Here is a 22,938-nt window from a genome sequence, read left to right on the forward strand (position 1 = left end):
AAATTAAAAAAAAATTTTTTAAAGAAATAAATGATGGCTGAACGAAAGAGGGTAGATATAAGACCCATGACCAGTGGGCACCAGTGTGGCCCGTGTAGGGTCCCGCATGATGGCCTCATCACAGCGGTGGGCCTCGTGGGAAACGTGGCCATGGGACATGCGGTGTGGGTGGGACAGACTGAGGAGGGCTCTGGGATCTGAGGTCATTCTGTGAATGGAGAAGCCTTAAGAGGAGGATTTAGGACTCATTATGAAAAAGGAAGGACAGATAGGGTTTGAACAATTAAATGGAGGAAACTTAACGACACCATGAGTTTGGATTCGTGCTGATGAACTAAGTCAGATCAGTTACATCATAAGCTCATTTAATTTTCACAACCACCCTGTATTATGATTGAAATTACTTGCCCAAGGTCACACAGCTAAGTGGAAGAGCGGGATTAAAATTTCTTATTATCTCATTAGAAAAATTGTAACCTGAAAAGCATAGCTATTATTTAGTTTTACATAAAAAGCCATTTAAAAATCAGCTCATCTTTCGGAGCAGGAAGTCAATGGATACTGCCTAAAATGAAAAAAGACTCAACATTCTTAATTTTTAAAAATAACCTTTTGTCTTAACTTAGAAAAGAAACATGTATCTAAAGTTCATCAAGTCTTTCAGTTTTACCCCAGCTTCAAGGTAAATTCGTGTTAAATTCAAGAAACAACACTTTAATAAGTAAAATTTTATGTGCACCACTATTTTCTTCGAAATGATTTTTTTCCTATTTGACATGATGTACGCATAGAGAAATGTCTAAAGTAAGTCATCAAATGGGAACATTGCTTATTTTTGATGGGCTGATTCTAGGGAATTGGTTACTTCTCTCATTGGACTTCCCTGTCTTGCTTGAATTTTTAAAAACTTTCACACTATGTTTAAAGAAACAGTTAAGTTATATTTCTGGAGAAGATAAAGCAGTTCGTCACTTTCTAAACATGCTAGCTTTAAAGGAGGCAATTTGGTGAGTTGGTTAAATTCTCTTCTTCCAGGCCACGTATCAGTCATTGTTTCCAACATGATTACACATCCCCAGTGGTTGACAGCAACATTTTAAATTTCAAAATGTAAAAGGCCAGGCTAATCCTGCCAGCCTTATCCTCAGGGGAGCAGATTTTTCAAGCTTTAATTTGTCCCTCAGAGAGCATTCCGGCTGTTAATTATCTGAGTCTTACTCGTTTGGGCTTTCGTAGGAAATACAGCTGCTCATACTGCCCAGAAGTTTCTATTAAGGGATAATGAGGTGGGATGCGTCTGCCTTCCTCCTTCTCCTTTCCACAAGGTGGCAGGCCTGAGACAGCTGGTTGAGAGCTGGATCCGGTTACTCCCTGCCCTAGGCTGTGCACTCGGGGTAGGTCCCCTTAAACTTGACTTTTTCTCAGAAGCTTTCAGGTCCTTGAGAAGAAAGGAACGGGGACTAATTTATCCGATGGCCAGGTCACTGGCTAGGAGGGTTACCCACATTAAATCATGTTAACAACCCTCACAAAATTCCTCAGAGGTAGGTATTATCTCACCCATTTCACAGATGAAGAAAGAGAGGTTCATAGACTAACTTCCCCAAGAGCTTCCAGCAGTAAACTAACCAGGGCCCCACCAGGAGCCTTTCTAATTCCGCCCCCTCACAAGCTCTCCATTGTACCCAAAGACCCCCCCGCCTGCAGCTCACTGACCAGGCCTGGTGCCACAGCCAAGGTCAAGAAATGAAAAATGCCTCTGTGGTCAGGGCAGCTCCTATTACAAATACCATCGCCACCCTTACTATATTTACCGGTCTTCTTTGGATTGCAATTATTTGTGATCTGCCATTCCCTCTCATAAACTGTGAGTCCCAGATGAGAACAATCAAAGACAAAATTTTCGCTCTTCCCCATGGTACCTCGAAAAGCCTGTGAGAGACCCTGACCCAGGAGACCCAGCGAGACCCTGGCTAGCTTCCCAACTCACAGAAACTGGGGGACAATAAGTGCAGATTGTTTGTTATTGTTGTTTTTTTTTTTAAATATATTTTTACTGATTTCAGAAAGGAAGCGAGAGGGAGAAAGAGATAGAAGCATCAATGATGAGAGAGAATCATCGATCGGCTGCCTCCTGCATGCCTTCTACTGGGGATCGAGCCCAAAACCCAGGCATGTGCTCTGACGGGGAATCGAACCCTGACCTCCTGGTCCATAGGTCGACACTCAACCACTGAGCCACACTGGCCGGGCAGATATGTTTTAATTAAGCCACTAAGTTTTGTAGTAATTTGTTCACAGCATTTCATAATGACTATAAGATGCCAACTCTGTAGTGTTTTCAGGAAGGAAGGTCTGGTCTTGTTATGACCTAAATTGGAAATTAACTGTATTTTGGGGATGGCTCTTTGGGACTGATGTGAAGGGCTAAGAAGCATTCATGACTGAACATTTAGCATCACCCTTGTTGTAATATCTGAAAAACTTGCAGTAAGAACTCACAAACTGTATTGCCTTGTTAGCTTCCTCACTCGGGGAGGTTTGATTTCCGGCTTTTCCACTGCTGGCTGGGCCGTTTCCACACGTATAGGAATAGGACTTCTAGAGACAGACAAAAAAACAACAAAACACCCACACACAGAATAACGTGGTTGCCAGAGAAAAGGGGGTTGGGAGATGTGTGAAAAAGGTGAGGGGGATTTAGAGGCACAAACTTCCAGTTATAGAGTAAGTCACGGGGATGCCATGCATACCATAGGCAACAGAGTGAATAATACCATAGTAACTTTGTGCAGTGATGGTTACTAGACCTAGCTTGGTGATCACTTTATAAGGTATATAAATGTCAAATCACTATGCTGCACACCTGAAACTAGTAGAGCATGGTATGTAACTAAAATGTTAAAATAAATAAGTAAACAAACTAAAGCAAAACAGAACAACCCCAACAAAAATGTGGATGGCCTTGTTTTGGCTGTCGGGAGTTTACTTTCTGTTCATTTATACCTTAATAAAAACAATAATTAAGAGATTTGTTTTTTCTCCTCTCCACTCTACCAATTAAATATAATTTTTAAGAAAATGCCATAGAAAATCCAAAAACAAAAAATATCCTAAGAAAGGAAATATAGCAAGTAGGAATTGAATGTAATTGGGGTACCACATAAAATTTCCCTGTCCAAGACACCCACAACCAATATCAGGGTTTGAGGCAAATCAGGTTTTACTAGTCAAATAAGTAAAGAGATACCTGTGGATAACTGATTTTTACTTACTTCCAAGTAGTCTTGTAGCCATGTTATTTTAAACATACCCCGGAATATATATATTTAAAGATAAAGAACCGTAGAGTAATTGATGTGAAAAATGCATAATCAAAATACCTTTAAGACTGGCTGTAAAACATTTTAATTCAAATGCATATATAAAAATGGTAAAAGTTAAATTTCACTTTTACCTTTCCTCAATAAAATATGCCAGATAACCAATAGGCCCCGTTCAAAACAGCAATTTTAGGAGAGAGCTTTCAGGCATTTTTGTAGTGGTCGAGTCTGGATCGCACCCTGAGAGCAAAGTGAAGTCTTTAAGGGACTGTAAGCAGGTGAACGACAAGGTCAGATCTCTGCACTTGAGAAGCAACTCGAAGTGATTTCTCTGTTAGCACCGCAGGTAGCAATATTAACACTGGGGATCAGCAGCATTTTTGAGGCTCAAATGAAGTTGTGTAAGCCGGTCTTTTTTCTTTTTTTCCTATCTCGCCAGGTTCCCATTCACCCAGTTTTCTTCTTCCTCTCTGATTTTATTAGCAAAACCCTCATGAGTAATGTTTTCAGGATCATGTTGATGATACAGAGAATATTGTTTCCCCATTCAAATGAGAAGCAACAGACCTTACATTAGTGTCCTGAAGACTGGATTTCTTATTGATATTTACAAACGTTGATTCCTCTTTTCCAACCTGTGAAAGAAAACAGGCAGGTGAGTCAAAACTGAATCTCTCAGCATGCGAACCTGTTCTCACGTCTCCTACACTCAAAGGATTATAGAAATGTGAAGGTGGATCGAGGAGGTAGTTCATCAAGTACTCAGTCAATAACAAATATTCTCTGGTGTTTATGTAAGCTAACAACAACAAAACAATGTCTTCTTGAGTCATTCCCCATTATGGGGATTAACACTTCATCATTCAGAAGCAATCAATGCTTGTTTATTGAGCACCTGCTATGCGCCAGCTCATGCTTGAATGAGGAAGGGATGGTGTGGGAAACGCCAAACCCACAGTTGAACCCCCACCTCGCATTTTAGATCAGGAATAACAATCAGCTCTATAACCACGCAGCTCATAACTTAACAGCTCATAAAGGATTTTGGAATCTGTCCTTTCACATAAACATAACAGCCTGGGAGGAACTGTGTCAGATGATGTTGATAGAAGCCTTGTCCCCCTCTCTCTGGTGAGGCCCACCAAGAACAGTGGGGGAGGAAAGACACCCCCCAGACAGCCGGGCCAGCTGAACGCATGCTGGAAGGCAATGGGAGATGCAGCCGTCTGCGGGCCTCACACCCATCACCACCTACGGAGCTGGCCGATTCACTTACCAGATTAATAACTGTACACCAGTTAATAACTCCTTATATTGAAATCTCTCTGCACGTGACAGGTGTGGCTCCTGTCTCCTGGCTGGACCATGACCGACACAGGGTCCTAGAGTACCTCATTCTTCTCTCCGGCCTGGAGGACCTACTGTGAAATCAAAGGAATACTTGCGCTCCACACACCTGGGCACTCACTCGGGAAGCATTCTCCAACTGGGCTTTCAAAATGTTACACTTCACATGATCAGCCACAGGGGAAGGCAAGAGTGGGGTCTGAAGAGTCTTCTCAGAAACTTTTTTTTCTTCAACCTGTGATGGGCCAAAATGCAACAGATCGGATACCAACCTTTCCTTTAATCATAATTGTGAACAACACAGACTTGAACATATGAAGACGTGTATTACCAAATCCTTATGTTTGTAACCAGTGCTTTTACTATGTGCAAAGAATTCACAAGCCCTTGCTCTCATTCTCATGTGAAGTAGGGAGAGGATGCATTAGGGAGCACATGAGCCAGAAGACAGGGTGAGCCCTGGCCGGGTGGCTTAGTTGGTTAGAGCATCATCCCCATACACCAAGGTTGCAGGTTTGATCCCTGCAGGGCCATGACCAACACAGGGTCCTAGAGTACAACGAGAAACCAATGAATGCACAAATAAGTGGAACAAAATAGATGTTTCTCTCTATCTCCCCGCCCCCCACCATCTCTCCCTCTTTGTCCTCTTTCTCTCTCCCTCTCTCAAGCCAATAAATAAAAATTAAAAATAAGAAGAAGATGGGATGAAGGTTCAAAGAGAGGAGGTTCTTTGAGAGCCCTGTAGCTACACCAGGAGGCAGGTCCAGGACTCACGCTTCGAGTTTCCTATACCTAGTGCAGTGCTATTTCCCCCATAACTGCTACCTCTTACATATAAAGATTCAATTCTGTGGCTCGTTGGGCCAAAGGAAAGAGTATAAAATATTCATTGGTACGTTTTCAATAAATCTTGATGAAAAACGTGATTCACAATGAGAAATTTGTATCTATGCTACCTCACTGTAGAGTGTCTCAGACTTCTTCCATAACTTACTATGTCTGCTATCTCCCATGAACTAACTGAACATGCACTTACAATTCATATGATCCAGTCAAATGGGATTACCTTGGAACCACCTAGTTTAAGTAGGTGTCCTAAGCAATAGTATCTGAGATCATGGGCTTGGTGACTATTATATTTATTATAATATACAGTATGATAGTTATATAACTATTAAAAATACTTATGTATATCATCTTGGATGGCATACATATTACACACAGGGAAATCATGTCTTATTGTTAACCATGCCTATTGTGGTCATTGCATATTCCACTGAGCACATAGTATGTGCTCAATAAACACCTGCTGAAGAAGATTATAATGACATACAGTTATTATTAGAAGAGACGTATTTAATAAGAAAGATACAAGGGCATATGATTGCTAAAAGTCGATTTAGTGATATCAGGACATAATGTGACCTATCTGTCACAATGGACCAGGGCAAGAACAAAATGTTCTAAAGACCTCAAATTCTGCAAGTTCCAAAATTAATCTCACTCACTAACTCAAAAGTCCTATGGGACATTATGAAATCCCCGGAGGAATTATTGTGCAACTGGCTGGTTGACATCATTTAGTAAAGAAAAGAGGGCATAGGAAAGAGTGTCTCCGTGGGACCTCCAAATGCATAGAGGAGCATTTGGTAGACTAAGCAGAACTCAGCAATCTCACGTAACAGCGAGATAAGCAGAGACAGAAGACCTGGATTTGAATCTCAGCTTTTTCTCTTACTAGCACCATAAACAAAAGCTGCTCTGCTGCTGCTGATAACAAAAAGAAAAAGATAACATTTACCAAGAGCTTATAATGGGCAAGGCACTGACCAAGCATTTCTTTTGAACATCTTAGTGCATTTTCTCATTTAACCATCACATGTGGAGGTAGATACCATCACTATCCCCATTTTATAGATGAGAAGAAAAAAGTAAGTAAGTCACTTGCCCAAGGTCACACAGTAAGCTCCAAGAAGAGCAAAGACTCACACCCAGAATTAGGTGACCCCAAGGCTGGGGCCCTGACCACTCAACCACACCGGCTCCCCTTAACCTCTCTGAGTCTCAGTTTCTTTCTTCATAAGGTTATTATGAGGATCAAATGAGAAAATAAGATATGAATGGCACTCTCATGGTAGATTCTTTAGACAGAAAAGAAAATATAACTAAAAAAGAGCATCAGACATGAAGACACGAATGATCTTAAGCCATCAAGTTGGATATAAAGAAAACTGACTCATTTGGAATCATTATCCTAAGAGACTTAGCAGTTTCCAAACAGCAAATGAAGTTACTTATGTATTTTGAAAGATAAGATTTACAGTACACCTTTAGAATAATGCATCCTGTGTTTCTAAATCCTGTTAGATTGTTTACTGCTAGAACGGTGTCTTCCCTGGTGTGCAAAGAGTTACTTTTTAAATTGGATTTACTTTGGAGGAATGATATGCTGGGAAACAGAAATTAAATTGGGTCCAAAGCCCATTTGAGGTTTTTGACAATTGCTTAAGGGGACATAGTTATACTCAAAGTCGTGACCGAAGACCTACTTAAAAAAAAATTGAATGCTGCTAAAATAAGAAAAGACTGAGGATCCAGCATTGATTTTTCCCCCCCTTGAATTTAGTAATTCTTTTTAGACATAAAATTCAAGCTGGCTTGTTCCTGTTTGATCTGGGCAAAGCACGAGCTACTGTTCAGCTCTGATTTGACTCAGGCGGAGGCCAATATAAAATTTGGAAAATTCAAGTATCACTATGTGAACATGTTTGCATAAAAGGCGTCTTCAGGGGAGATAAGCATCTGGACTGCCATAGGACCATATCCTAGCCTGGAGGATAGCTCCGAGAATGTTGTGCTTTCTCTTCTGCATGATCAGAGTTTGTATTTTACATTCAATTTGAACTGTGGAAAGATGATTTATTGTTTGATATAGAAATAGAGACTTCAAAACATACACAGGAATGACACTTGGACTTTATCATTAGAAAGGGTCCATCTGTTTGGGGATGGCAATGGAGATAAAGAAATGATCAGGTGCACTTTTAAATCATTGACACGAATTGTTTACACATTTGAAATCTCATGAGATTTAACGTCTTGTGTAATTTTAGGTACTACTTTGGAACTGAGCAATGAAAATGTCTTCTCACCATTAAATCAAGAATAGGTACTTCTCCAAACCTTAGAAGAATCAGTAGATTCTTGATCATTGAGGCTGGAAAAAACTTTAAGAGTCATCGAAGCCACTGGTCCCAATTGTGGTATCATATAAGTTGTAAGGTCTGTTGCAAGGAATGCTTTATTAATGATAAAGAATCATAGCGTGAAGTAATAATATACTTGGCTTATGTGATAGGACAAAGTCAAGGTTATATGACATCATGCTAGCCTGCCTGCTTACTGAGGTATTTCTTCAAGTGGGAGAGAAAAGAGAGGCATTAGATATAGTTTGAGCTTCAGGGAATAACTTAATAACTCAGAGCTGTCTCAGCTTGCCTTAACCCAGAGCAGGCCACTGTGGTCCATTTCCCACCAATACTCATATGATGACAAGTTACATACTGCTTCTGAGTTCCCCGATATTATATGCTATACTTCCTCACAAAACATGTTTGGATTCTGTCAAACTCTGGATAAACCCCTGTGAAAACATTTAATGTGTATAGTGCATCAGAAAAGATGAAAACCAGGAGACAAAGAAGGACAAGTCTAGAGGGCACATGATGCATTGGACTGACTCCCCAGCTCCTGGTACGGGCCTGCTCAATACAGAGTTGTTGCTTGAATGAATGAGTGGCATCCCACAGGAGGAATTCTTTCCACCTGGCCAACAGGGAGCGTGGTACAAAAGAAAAGTGGCCCAGCTAGTTGAGCATCGACCTATGAACCAGGAGGTCACTGTTTGGTTCCCGGTCAGGCAGCCGATCAATGATTTTCTCTCATCATTGATGCTTCTATCTCTCTCTCCCTCTCCCTTCCTCTCTGAAGTCAATAAAAATATATTTTTTTAAAAAAGAAAAGTGAATGAGCGGGGGGCCTTGAGGTTGGGATCCCATTACAGAACAGAAGGACTTCAGGCTGCCCCGTGTGGGGGTGGGGAGGAGGAGTGCAAGGGAGTGAGGGTCTTCTGAGAAGCTCTGAAGTCTACTGTGGACTGGAAGGCTGGCTAGGGTGGAGGAACAGCCCAGACAGGAGGTATAACCTTCCCACGCTCACCAGCAAAGGGGGGGCTTCCCAAGTCAGATCTTCCAAATTCTTATTATTCCTTCTTATAAAAGAGCAAAGCTAAGCATGAGAGTGGAAGAAATGGCCCAGGAGTGACGAAGACTATTCCTTTGGGGACTTTAAAAAAGTAAAACATTCTGACAAAAGCAGCTCTCAACTGGGGGCGATTTATTAATGATAAAGCACTATGCAAATTGGAAAGATTTGACCTTTCAAGGGGCATTAGGCAAAGTCTGGAGACGATTTAGTCTCAACACCTGAAGGGGGGTGGTACTGGCATCTGGTGGGCCAAGGTCAGGAATTCTGCAAACATCCTACAATACACAGGACAGCCTCTCTCAACCAAGAAATAACAGCCCCAAATGCCATAAGGACTGAAACTGAGAAACCTGGGGAGGAAAATAAAGAACCATATCGGAATACAAAGGACAACGGATCAGGCATTGGGGGTGCATAGATTCAGCCCCTGCTGTGTGACCTTGAGAAAGTAATTTCCCCTCCTCTGGTTTGATGTTGAGAAGGTTGAACTAAATAATAGATCAAATCCAGCCCTGACAGTCTATAGTTCTAAGATAAAATTATATTTTTACAAGGCTGTGCAGTTGGATAAGAACAGATCTAACCAAAGGAGAGCTTGGCTTCTGCCCTGTCCCTCCCTCCCTCCTTCAAGCCTCCCCTTCCTTCCATCAGCAAATAGTTACTGATCATCTACTATGTGCCAGGCACAGTTGGAGAGAGGAAGTGGCATGGGCCAAACTGTGCCTCCCTCCCCCCCCAAAAAAAAAAATTCATATGTTGAAGCCCTGACCCGCAATGTGATGATATTTGGAGATTAGTCATTTGGGAAGTAATTAGATTTAGATGAGGTCATGAGGTGAGGACTTCATGTTGGGATGAGTGGCTTTATAAGAAGAGGAAGAGAAAAAGATCATTTTTTTTTTCTGGCAAATGGGGACACAGCAAGAAGGTGACCTTCTGCAAACCAGGAAGAGAGCCCTCACCAGGAAACAAATCAGCCAGTGCCTTAATCTTGGACTCCCCAGCCTCCAGAACTGTGAGAAATAAATGTCTTTTGTTTAAGGCACATGGTCTATGGTGTTTTGTTATAGCAGCATGAGCAGACTAATACAGAGGGGTAAAAATGGAAAGAGCAGAGAGCGGACCCTTTGCCTGTGGATCCTTCCATTAGAAGGAGGGAGAGACCACTAATAGATCCAGCCTGCTGGCCTCAGCACTGAGGGCAATGCCTCACTCAGTAAATCACCCAAAAAGAATGTAGGTGAATATTTGGTCCTCAGACACGCTGAGCAGAAACATCAGGAAAGCCCGAGGAGGAACCCCTCCAAGCCAAAGGCACCGGGTTTAGGAGGCAGGCCAGGGTAATGACCAGAGGTTTGACGTGAGCCCCAGGTCCACGCTCATCGCCTGGTTCTGGTCCTCGGTACCTTATTGATGTTGATGTGCAGAGCAGGCCAGGGTCCAGGAGCCTTCACAGTTTCCAGTTCCAGCTTCTTTAGATGTGTGGCCGCCTCGTTGAACAGGGCAGGTGCTCCTGGAGTCAGTTCTATAAGAGACAAAAGGGAACGAATGAGGAAAAGCTAGATGGTAAAAGACGCTTCCAGAGCCCCACTGCCAGCACCCGATCTGCCTGCCTCCTCCTCTGGCAGCTTGCATCCCTTGAACACTAGTTGATGGAGTGTGAGAACATCTAAGGTCAAGGTTTCAAGGCCTAACTCCCTCATATATGAGGAGAGTGGCCTGGGTGAATCACTTGACCTCTCCGAGCCTTTGTGCCATTTTACATTGAAAATAAAATTATTTACCTTTCAAAATTGTTATAAATATGAAATGAGGTCCTTCATGTACAAATGCTTTATTAATGATAAAGCACTATGCAAATTGGAAAGATTAGTGTTCAGGCTAACAGGCATATATGGATGTGCTCTTAAAAACTAGGTTATAATTCTAAAATCAAATTCATTGATTTCGATTTCTCTACTACTTTGGATTAGTTCCACCACCCCTCCCACTAGCTAGTATATACCCATTAACACATGACATTAAATATTTGATATTCATTACATACTAAAACTTGTGCCAAGTATTCTTTGCCATTGAGATCTGGGGAGCTGGAATAGAGAGAGGAATGAGGCAGACGCATGTGCAGACAACTCCAAACTAGAATAATAAAAGGCTATTTTAATTGCTATAGGAGTGAGAGAGAAGGTACTCCAAAGCCAGGAATCAGAGAGGGGTGTGAGAGATGCTTTCACTGACGACACTGGAGCTAGTTCCTGAAGGCTGTGTAGGAGTTCACCAGGGCAGAGGAAAGCAGGTGCAAAGACCTGAGCTGGGAAACAGCACAATGCGTGGTGAGAGCAGAGTAGTGGCTAGAGCATAGTGAGTGGAGGGAAGGCTGGAGACCTCGGCAGGGCCAGGCTGTGAAGGTCTGTGCGTGGCCATGCTTAGAAGTATGGGCTTTACTGCAGGACAGGGAGGAACCATGGACGGTCTTAGGCATTTGGTCAGGGCTACCTGGTGAGAGCTCCCACTTTGGCAGCTGCAACCTGGAGAGCGCACTAGAGGAGGCGCTCTTTAAGGGGCTGTAATTCATAACAGTAGCAAAATAACTGTAATTTTGCTACTGTGAATGAATCGTAATGTAAATATCTGTGTTTTCCGATGGTCTTAGGCTCTACAGCAGCGGTTCTCAACCTGTGGGTCACGACCACAGGTTGAGAACCGCTAGCAGGGTCGCCTAAGACCATCGGAAAACACAGATATTTACATTACAGTTCATAACAGTAGCAAAATTATAGTTATGAAGTAGCAACGAAAATAATTTTATGGTTGGGGGTCACCACATTAGAAAGGGTCTCGGCATTAGAAAGGGTCTCGGCATTAGAAAGATTGAGAACCACTGGCCTAGCCCTAGGGCAGTGGTCGGCAAACTCATTAGTCAACAGAGTGAAATATCAACAGTACAACGATTGAAATTTCTTTTGAGAGTCAAATTTTTTAAACTTAAACTTCTTCTAACGCCACTTCTTCAAAATAGACTCGCCCAGGCCGTGGTATTTTGTGGAAGAGCCACACTCAAGGGGCCAAAGAGCCGCATGTGGCTTGAAAGCCACAGTTTGCCGACCACGTGCCTAGGGCAATGTGGATAGTGATGATGGGAGAGAGTTCTGATTCTTCAACACCAAGGGAATGACGAGTTCCCATTCCCGGCTTAGCCACCCCGGAATTGTTCCCTGTGGTCAACGAGTGAAGGCGCAATGGCTCTTTCTTTTCACCAGCTCACAGACTCCCAAAATGTCAGGGCTGGAAGGTCCCTTGGCCATCCATGTAGACACCCTCTACCCCATTTCACAGGTGAGAAAATTGGGGATCCAAGAGGAGATCTGGCTCAATAGTGAGCCTGGGAATTGCCGCCTCTTGCCTCTTGCCTCTTGCCTCTACCTCAGTGCTTTTTCCAACCGTATATGATAAAGAATCAGTTCTTCCCCCCTGGATGTCACAGACCAATTCTTAGATAAAACGTAATAAAAGTGAATTCTAGAAAAATAAAACAATAGACATACAGAATCCAAGCCCACGTTTTTAAAGCTTTAACAGATAATAAAATCACTGTTAAATTGCTAAAAATGTTCCTAATGGCTTACTCTCCATTTCCATAACTTCTCTCCCCGGGGCCTGAGGTCACTGTGCTCTCAGAAGAGAGATGTCAGAAAGGGGCTAGAATGTGTTTTCCTGAAATTAGGAAAGCAGAGATTCTAGCTGCCTCACTCCCCTCTTTCTCTTTCCGTTGCTTTGAGCCAGTGCGAAAACAAAGATTGGCTAAGGCAGTGGTCGGCAATCTGCGGTTCGCGAGCCACATGCAGCTCTTTGGCCCCTGGAGTGTGGCTCTTCCACAAAATACCACGGCCTGGGCGAATCTATTTTGAAGAAGTGGCGTTCGAAGAAGTTTAAGTTTAAAAAATTTGGCTCTCAAAAGAAATTTCAACCGTTGTACTGTTGATATTTGGCTCTGTTGACTAATGAGTTTGCCGACCACTGGGCTGAGGAATGAGCAGGGGGAGAGAGGATTGTTACCTTGTAATGAAATCAGCTTCCTGGGAGTATGGTTTCATACCCCCTACGTGGCTCCTACCTAATTGCTCCAGGCCCAGACCCGGTAACCCAGCGCTGACGTTACCAGTTCCACGCTGCACCTGCGGGGTCTGTTTTGAGGATGTGTGGAAGCCAGCCACGCCCTGTAGCTCCCTTCCCACCTCCCCACCTCAGTCCCCGACCCCTACTCACTTGTAAGGGATTTACTGCTGGAGTTTGGGGACCTCAGAGGCCCCTCCTTGTTCTCCAGGGTCAGCGAGAGGCCATAGTTTGGGTGGTGCTGGTGCTGGTGCTGGTGCTGGTGGTGGTGGTGGTGGTGGTGCCGCCCCGAAGCTTTGGTAGTGAACGGCGTGCCCCCGTTCTCCTCGATGCCGAAGGGTAGCCGGTCCGAGCTGCTGAGCCCTGGGGAAGGGAGCGGGTAGCTGTGGAGGGTGTCAAAGTCAGTATTTAGAGAAGCAAAATGCCTTGACGTTCCTGTGCGTACTTTAAAAGAAGTTCTCAAAGCATGAGAGAAAAAACAAGAGAAAGCAGGTCAGCAAACAGATCCACAGGGTCATGTAGAACAGGACAGCAGGGCAACGGTGCTCTCCAAGGAAAAGCAGAAAGTGGGAATTTGTATGCATCGGAGACCTTCAACCTTAACAAAATTCTTAACTTTGAAATGAGATAATTTCTGTTAAAAAAGATATTCTCTAAACAGGAAGGAAGAAATGACAGGCAGTGACAAAAAACAGATTGTCAACTGTCGCATCACACAATCCTAATGACAAACTAGAAGTCTTGGAGTCCCTCTCCCTTCCTCCCCATCAGCCTCACCGTGCAGAAAGCACCTGTTAATGTTCCTGCTGTGACATCTTTTAATTCCAATGGTTCCTCTCGCTTCTTACCAATATTGCCTGATGGAAGCCCATGTCATCTCCCACTCAGACTGCCTCAAACACAGATTCCTAACAGCCCTCCTCGCCTCTCCTCTCTCTGATCCACCCTGGCTGCCTCCTGGAGGCCTTGCTCAGGACAGTCTCACATCGTGTGCATGCGTGGAAGAATGTGGAAGAGGGGGTGACTTTGGCATCTGGGTGGGGGGGAGTCACCGACCAGCCTCACTTCTCCAATGATATCCACCCTCCCCATCGAGGCAACAAAGCAGGCAGCAAAAAGCACACAGAGTTGTTGTTGAAATCTTAGTTCTACCCCAGCCTTGGGAGGAGCCGGGGACAGTCGCTCTGAGCTTCAGTTTTCTCCCTGGGAACATGAAGTTGGTGTGGCGATTGCTGGCATCTCCTTGGGATTGTTTACTGCACACTCACTGTGTGCAGGGTGACCCTTTGCCTGCCCACGGCACCTGCCAGCTTCATAGCAGGGGGCCGGGAGGCAGGAACAGCCCACACAGCAGCACACGTGCTCCCAACACCTTCCAGAGGAGCCCGCTGGGGGCAAACCGGCTCCTCGTTACTTTGAGCCCAAAGTAGGGACAACTCCGTACGCCTCCGCAGAACTAAAGCATCAGGGAGACGCTGACAGAGTTCTCAGTAGAGCTGCTCCCCATGGACGGGCCTCAGAAGGGTGGCAGGCGGGTGGAACCATTTATTCTTTCGGTCCCCAGGCAAGTGGACAGAACCAGGGAGCCTGGAGCCTCAAGCAGCCTCGCCTGCTTACCCGGGTGCTACACAAATACGTCATGTTCTGTGTGCCAAGGGCGAGAAAGCGCGCGGCAGCACCGCCCCTCGCCCACACTGCAGCCCATTCGCCTGGAACTGTGGCTCTCCAACGGGGACTCCCAGCAGAATCTGCGCAAACACCGTGTTTTTGCAGCAGGTGGTGTCAGCCAGCACCAACCCGTCCCCTCCCGACGGAACACTAGCGCAGTAACCATGCTCTCCAAACACTCACAGAGAAAAAGCCCCAACGCTCAGCTTTTTTGAGTGCCCAGCACTGTGCCACCTATTAATGCATTTAACCTCCCAACAATCATTTGAAGAAGGGACAGGTATTGTTTTCTTTATTTTACAGATAACAGAAAGGAAGGAGATCCCTGGCTGGGTGGCTCAGTTGGTTGGAGCATCATCCCCTGCACCAAAAGGTTGCAGGTCTGATCCCCAGTCAGGGTGCATAGCTAGGTTGCAGGGTCAATCCCTGCCCCCCCTCCCCCCCCTTCTTTCTCTCTTTCTCTCTCCCTCTTCCTCTCTCTAAAAAATCAATAAACATATTCTCAGGTGATATTTTTTTTTAAAGGAAGAGAGACTAGTTGACTTTCCTAAAGTCACACAGCTGGTAAATGGCAGATCTGGGATTTGAACCCAAGAAACCTGACTGCAGAGGCCTGTGCTCTCTCAAGTGCTCAGAGGCACGGTACTGCCACATGGACAAAAGCAGCAGTATCATGACGTGACAAGAACTCTGGCTGGCACTTAGCTTTGGTTTTACTGCCACTTAGCTATGTGACCTGAGGTGACTCATTTCACTTATCTGGGCCCCAGACACTGCATATTTGGACTAACATTTATTAAGCATTTATATGCCAGGAACTACAGCTCAATGAAATAATTTGATCTTTGCCGTGTCCCGCTGAGAGCGAGGGCAAGGTGCATTTGCTTGTTATGGTTTCCAGGACACCTGTCACTTACTTCAATTTTTATTTAGTGGAGACTAAACAGAATGGGCCATTAGACCAACATATTGCTACAAGCTCTTATTAAATTCAGCGGCAGTAAGTAGAAAGTATATTTGGAAACTGTACTTTTTCCATAATGCGTTTGAGAAGAAAATTGTGTAAGCATCTTAGAAATATGACACATTACAAATGTTAGGTCTATTAATTAGGGATGATTTCTTACAGCAACTTAGTGGTTCTATTTATTTTTATTTTAAAGAGCAACTAGAGAGGAAAGATGCCCTACCTCATTTTTTTTCTCCTGTCTGAAAAGGTCAAAATTACATTTTTAGGGCATGGTTTAGATGTCTTGATATAGACTACTAATTGGCAAAAGAGAATTTTTCCAATTTGTACTTCTTTGAAGACATTTTCCTATCACGCAACTTGGCACTAAGTCTAGTGTTGACACAGGTGATGTCTGAATCCTTACAGGCTGGGAACTCTTCTTTTGATTAGTCAGCTACTTGGAGCCAAAGACAGCCTCTTCTCAGTGTCGATTCCTGGTCCGGTTACGGTACTGGCACAGTGCAGATGCAGAGTACACATTTACTGAATGAATGTCCTCATGCATTCAATTTTAATCCTCCCTGGCTAATTTATCAAGTGTCTACTCGCAAACGCTTCACCTTGCTCACCAACCCCCCAGGTTTCCTTCCCGTTACATTCTAGTCTTTGCAAAACTGCAGAGTAAAATGTTCCACATCTTAAGGAGCAACGAGAGCCTTTATGGTCCCGTGGTGACTGAGTGTCCTGCGTGAGCCAGACAGGATGTGCACCTCCATCTCGGAGTCCGGAGTTTTCCTTTGGCGAAACTGCTATCCAATGGTTTCGATGAATGGCCGTCATCAGCTAACAGGCCTTGAACACTTGCTGCTGGAAAATCCATTTTACCTTGATAACATTCTTGCTCTTTCCACAGGGGCTTCCTAGTTGTGCACGAGGCACCGAGAAGCCACGAGGAAGGGCTCTCCAAGTTCGTGGTGAGATCTAGGGTTTTCACCATTCCAGATCCATTTCAGCATCCGAGTCCAAAGAATAAATATTTTATGAGCTCCTTTTTGCCCTGAGGCTTATGACTAAGATTTTATTCACTCTGTTTTCTGCCTTGAAAAAAATACGGACACAGATATAGTTGTTTTCCTTTACGGCATTCACTTCCAATCAATCTAACGGTGCTTTCCCTTCTTGATTTATTACAGATTTTTTTTGGGGGGAGGGGTTCTTGTTTTTGCATCCCAGTGCCCACTCTGTGCCTTAAATGAAGATATTTTTTCCAAGTTAACAGCATTAACTTGCCCCTAGCCACTGCTTTAAATGCATCCCCACACGGTATCATATGAGGCCTCAAGGAACAGGGAGAAAAAGTAATCATTTCCATCAAGTGCAGCTGCTAGTGTGTAAAATAATGTTTCCAGAGCCAGTCCTTTATCATCCCTTGCATTTTGAAAGAGCTATGGCAGACTCGGGCACGAGATGAGAGTGTTCTTCTTCCACCCTGCAGACACGACCTAACTCACCCAAATGAGTGCAAGTATCATTCATTCCAGAAAGATGCTCAGGTTCAATGCATAAATCGTATGCTCTGTTAAGGGCAGGTTTTAGACATTCTAATGGCACAAGATACCAGTATGAGCCGGGGCGGGGGCTGAACGCTGGGTTCGTGTTTTTGAGGTGAGCCAGAGGGATAATCTATTTTGGTTTTCATGAATGCTTAAAAATCTCCTTAAAGGCTCCCTCTCTGCTCCCCAATTCTGGTAGGTTTTTCAGAAGCTTCTATTATAACATCCTGCAAGCCTCTGAAGCCGTATTTTAAGGGCTTGTTTAATTGCCTTTAATATAGGTACAAGGTCCATTATGCAGCCCCGGGTGATGCTGGTGGAGCCGTAGGCACAGCAACACCTCTTGCTCCGGAGGTCTCAGCTGCAGAAAGTGGATGCTGAAGCCATTCCCATTCAGTTGGGGATGATTAGGTAGGTTTCTGCGGGTTTCTTACAACATGCCTACGGGATGTTCCTCTAATTATCCTAACCCTCTTTTTAGTGGATTGTCGAGACGACAGCCCTTCTGGTGTTTTAACTTCTGCAGCCTTTCCTCCAATAATGCCACTGCTGAGTCTTGGGATGTGGCTGTGCTTTTATATCCGATACATTAGAATTTTAATTGTACCTAAAAGTAAACTCGTCCTTCCCTGGTCAAATGCACCAGGGAAATTCACAATGTCGAGGTGGGTATTTAAGAAGTCTGAGCTCCCAAAAGAAAAGGAATCACGGATGTTAGAAATCAATTCCTTCATCCTGGCTGTCTTGATGCTGCCCACATTCTATCTCCATGGCCTGGTAACCCACTGATGGTTACCTAAACTTCCGGAAAGCTGCTTTTGAAAAACGTCTGGTAGCCCTAGCTGGTTTGGCTCAGTGGATAGAATGTTGGCCTGCAGACTGAAGGGTCCTGGGTTCAATTCCGGTCAAGGGCACATGCCTAGGTTGCAGGTGTGGTCCCCAGTAAGGGGCATGCAGGAGGCAGCCAATCAATGATTCTCTCCCATCACTGATGTTTCTTTTCTTTTTCTTTTTATTTCAGAGAGGAAGGGAGAGGGAGAGGGAGAAGAGAGAGAGCATCTTTTATTGGCTGCCTCCTGCACACCCCCTACTGGGGATCAAGCCCACAACCCAGACATGTGCCCTTGGCTGGAATTGAACCTGGGACCCTTCAGTCCGCAGGCCGATGCTCTATCCACTGAGCAAAACCAGCCAGGGCTCATCATTGATGTTTCTATATCTCTCTCCCTCTCCGTTCCTCTCTGAAATAAAAAAGAAAAATGTCTGGTGAATATCAACTTTTCCCAGCCTTCCCTTTTTTCACTGTTAAAAAGGCTTAGATGACATCATTAATTCCACTTCATCAGCCCGATCTTTATGAAAGAGCAGGACTCAAGGATAGGGGTTCTAGACAGTTCAGAGAAAACAAGCAACCAATGGCCTTTGGAAAGAGGAAGGGGGTGCACAACCTTGCCATAGAGAAATGCGATTAACACAGACATTGTGGTTTTCACCCATCAGACTAACGAAGGTTCAGAAAGTCAGCTAAGGCTGGGAGCTTGCTTGCTGCGGGGTCCCAGAAGCCCTCCCTGTCAAATTGCTGGGGTGGGGGCGGCATAATCAGGGAGGATATCTTTGGAGGAAAATTTCATTAGACAATATCCAAGTTAAATATGCACAAACCTTTTGACCCGAGTCTCTATCTGTAGGGAATTTAGTCTACAGATAGATTTGTTCAAGTGCATAAAACAGAATGTACAGGGATGGCAGCAAAATCATAATTTTAGAGACTCGAGGCAGCCTAGATGCCCATCAATATTGATTGGTTAAATAAACACATGTGCTTTCTACCCAGAATTGCTCTAGATTGACAAGAAGAAAGGCTGCCTCTGGGAAGAACTAGGGAACCAGGGAATAAGAGGGTGGAGAGGAAAAGTAACTTTCAGCTGTCTTTGCTTGACTTTTTACCACTGTCTGTATTAACTACTAAAAATAGTTTAAAAGCACAGCAGTTCCCATTAGTACTTTCTACGTAGTCTCCAAATAGCTAACCGGTTCCTCCGCTTTGTATAAGGTGAAGTCCCAAGTCGGGGCAGGTTGGGAACCGAGCGGACGCTTGGTTTCAATTCCCCAAACTTCTGAGTCCCAATTGTACCCGCAGAACCGATTCTCAGTGGTCTCACCAGGGCCTCCCGCCGCCGCCCTCCCCGCCCCCCGATCCCGCCGCCCCGCCGATCCTGCCATGTGCAGGTGGGAAAGCGCTGTCCGCATCCTGCCTTGAATTCTCAGACGGAAATACCACTTCCATTGCTTTTAATCCCCTCTCAAAAGACCCCCATGGTGTTTCTGCTCTGAGCTTGTTAGCGTTTCATAGACATGTTTTTATGTATTGTGTTAACCTTCTTCCATCTCTTTCCTTTGGAACCAAGCACCCCCGTCCATTGCTAAAATTAGACTGTACATCGCAACCTATCCACCCAGGGGAGATACCATTCCTTGAGCTACTTTGAGTCTCCTTGCCCTATTTCTTACCACATGGACTGCTAAGGCCTTAAATCTAAAAAACAAAACAAAAACACACACACACAAAAAACACAACCCACTAAAAATTGCTAACAGGTAGTATCAACCACTGTGCAAAGCACCACACATGCACATGTCATTGAATTCTCCTAAACAGATATTGTTAAATTCCCATTTATTTTTGAACATATTTTTATTGATTTCAGAAAGGAATGGAGAGTGAGAGAGAGATAGAAACATCCATGGTGAGAATCATTGATCAGCCGCCTCCTGCACACCTCACACTGGGGATCTAGCCCATAACCTGGGCATGTGCTCTGACGAGGATTTGAACTGTGACCTCCGGGTTCATAGGTTGATGCTCAATCACTGAGTCAAGCCAGCTGAGCTAAATTCCCTTTTAGATGAGGAAAAGGAGGGGAAGAAGAAACTGGGCCAAGTGAGTGCACAGTTGGGATTCAAACCACGTGAGATGCCCAAGGGTCCATACTTCACTTGTCAGAGAACAAAAGCAGACCTCCACACCAGAGTCCACAGTCCGCTCATCTGCTCGCAATGTCCTGTTATTTTGCTTCTGCAAACTTCCACCTGTTTCCTCACATGGGCCTGAATCCTGCCCTGGGTTGTTAGACTGGGGTGTGCGCATGCACAACCTTCTCCATCGTTTGGGAGGTCCCTAGCCCCTTGCATCCGGAGGAGAGAAAACAGTGACACAGACACAGTTAGGTAGACTCGGGGGAGGGAGGTCATAATGAAGTTAAAGGCATAAGAGAACCACTAGAATTCTCACATTCTTCTGCTTCACCGTGAACCTGGAGATGTGCAAAACCATACTGAGCAGAAAGATCCAGCTGCTGGCAAAGATGCCCATTTACTTTTTTAAAATTTTATTTTATTCAGAACCACCCCAGATGAATCTTACCTTTTATTTTTTTAAAATATTTTTTATTGATTTTTTTTACAGAGAGGAAGAGAGAGGTATAGAGAGCTAGAAACATCGATGGGAGAGAAACATCGATCAGCTGCCTCCTGCACACCCCCTACTGGGGATGTGCCCGCAACCAAAGTACATGCCCTTGACCGGAATCGAACCTGGGACCCTTGAGTCCGCAGGCCGACGCTCTATCCACTGAGCCAAACCGGTTTCGGCTGAATCTTACCTTTTATACAAAAATTATAATTTAAATGAAAAAATATGCTTTCATGTCCTATTGATTGTCCTATGTGGCCTATATTTCAAAACTGATAATGATATACATGAACTTTCCTACCTTCTTAAAAACAATAATCCAAATGTAAGTTTGTCTCTTTTCAAAAGTGTGATGTGGCAGGAAAATAGAAGACTTGGTCAGGGATTAGGGCAGAAAGCTTGATGTAGTCCGGATGGTTGCAGCATGTGAAGGGAAGAGGGGAAAGGGGGACTGCAGCAGGAATCTTCATGCCTTTTGTAGGAAAATGATGAAAAGTGGAAGCCAACCTAATTTGCCTCAGAAATGCAAAGCCATCTCAGGATTCAACATTAACTCCATTCCTGGGATGAGACTCAGTATCACATCTCTCATTTCAATCCGCCACAAACATCTGAGAACTGTGATGGCCATCCATTTACTTTTAAACATCATGCTACTTAAAAAAAAAAAAAAAAGGTGGCCTCTACTTAGTTAAAAGTTGAGCCATTAAACAAGGGCAAACCTAACCAGATAGGAAACTGCTTTTCCAAAGTGAGGCCCTGCACCTGCCCACCTGCCTCTCCTGGGATGACTGTTACAGTGGAGGTTCTTAGGTCTCACCCCGACCACTCCATTTTTAGTAAGCTGTCCAAACCATTTGTTGGTTCCCCAGTCTGGGGGGAAATAGGACCTATTTGCAGAATTACTGAGGATTTCTTCTTTTGCTGAGGCTCAGCTGAATGCCAATTTCATATTTGTTTCACCTCTGAGATACCCGTGGGGATGCTTAAAATGTGCCACCTTTCCTGTACAAAGGGTCTCTCCTGCCGTGAGCAGCCGTTTGCTTTTTCTCTATCTCTTCCCCCTTGTGCCTTGTCTTGGCATTTGTCTGTTGCCTTCTGTAACAAAATGGCAGAAGCCGAATCATCCTAGGCCTATTTAAGGTATTCACCTGGTTAATTTTGGAAGATTCGGGCAATTAAGTCAGAGCTAAGTTTGGGAAATATTGATCCAAAGGGATCAATACAGCTGCTCAGGGAGTTCTCTGATGAGCTCAGATCTTAAAGGGCCCTTTAAAAGCTGGAAAGTCAAGGGCAACAAAAACGATCTATTAGCTGTGTTCAGAGCAGGACCCTGGAGGCTGGACTCATTGACCTGGAAAGATGGTGTGATATTAACAGGCAAGAAAAACGAAGGACTCCTGCAATGTCCTTATTCCTTCGTCTTCACTTTAATGAAAATCATTTTCAGTGGAAATGGTAGACCACGAGACGAAACAGGCAAGAGAGTTTTGAAGGCCAAGCTAATTACCTGGTATGACTTCAAGACTTCCAGTCCATATGAATTACATCCATTTGATGACACTGTCAGTTCACTGTTACGATATTCTGAGGGATCTCAGAGAAATAATGGTGATGCAAGACCAGTAAGTACCTGAGTTTCTAAAATGCAAAAAGCGAATTCCGTTGTGGAATACTGAGCTTGGTTTTGGTGATGGGTAATACTCCAGAAGAAATGACTAGTTTGTGAGCTCTCCAGAAGGAAGCAGTGGATCGTCTGAAATGAGTAGTTCATTAAGAAAATAATGCTCAACCTCTGCTCCTGTGAAAGGAGACTGTAGTTGAATGAATGCCTGCATGGGCAGGGCTACCAGGTTGCTGGGAGAGTTGGGGAGGTATGAACGGTTCCTAGATATCTGGGTGGGGGATACAGGAAGAGGGGAGTCATGGGGTTATTAGCTCCTTGGCAAAGGTGATGGACAAAGTTACTAGCCCAGTGGCATACAAGGGGTATGGATGAGACTTCTGGTGGTCGTGAGTGTAGTGAACTCGTCTAAGAGTCTCATGGAGATGGGAATCGATGGGGTCCCAAATGGCAGGATGATTAGCTGTCAGAGGCGTCAGAGCAGAGGTAGAGGACACAGGCTTTGGAGTCAGAAATCTGACTTACCACCGACTGACTATGGGACCATGCGCAAGCTGCTTGGTTAAACTCTAAGCCGGAGCTTCCCGTGTGTGAAAAGGACATCACCGACCTCAGAG

At 44.3% G+C, this 22,938-nt stretch overlaps 1 protein-coding gene across 2 annotated transcripts in view; it reads right to left on the reverse strand.

Moving 5' to 3' along the window:
• Window positions 1–22,938, reverse strand: part of EPB41L4B (erythrocyte membrane protein band 4.1 like 4B) — a 113,228-nt gene that overhangs the window by 17,553 nt on the left and 72,737 nt on the right. For both annotated transcript variants that reach the window (XM_008142120.3, XM_054727332.1), the window contains exons 16-20: window positions 13,206–13,435; window positions 10,346–10,464; window positions 4,780–4,905; window positions 3,891–3,958; window positions 2,503–2,601 (exon numbers count right to left, since the gene is read on the reverse strand). In XM_008142120.3, coding sequence (XP_008140342.2) covers window positions 2,503–2,601; window positions 3,891–3,958; window positions 4,780–4,905; window positions 10,346–10,464; window positions 13,206–13,435 — 642 coding nt within the window. The remainder of the gene's footprint in view (window positions 1–2,502; window positions 2,602–3,890; window positions 3,959–4,779; window positions 4,906–10,345; window positions 10,465–13,205; window positions 13,436–22,938) is intronic.

Source organism: Eptesicus fuscus, chromosome 15 (assembly GCF_027574615.1).
Source record: "Eptesicus fuscus isolate TK198812 chromosome 15, DD_ASM_mEF_20220401, whole genome shotgun sequence".
Taxonomy (NCBI): Eukaryota; Metazoa; Chordata; class Mammalia; order Chiroptera; family Vespertilionidae; genus Eptesicus; species Eptesicus fuscus.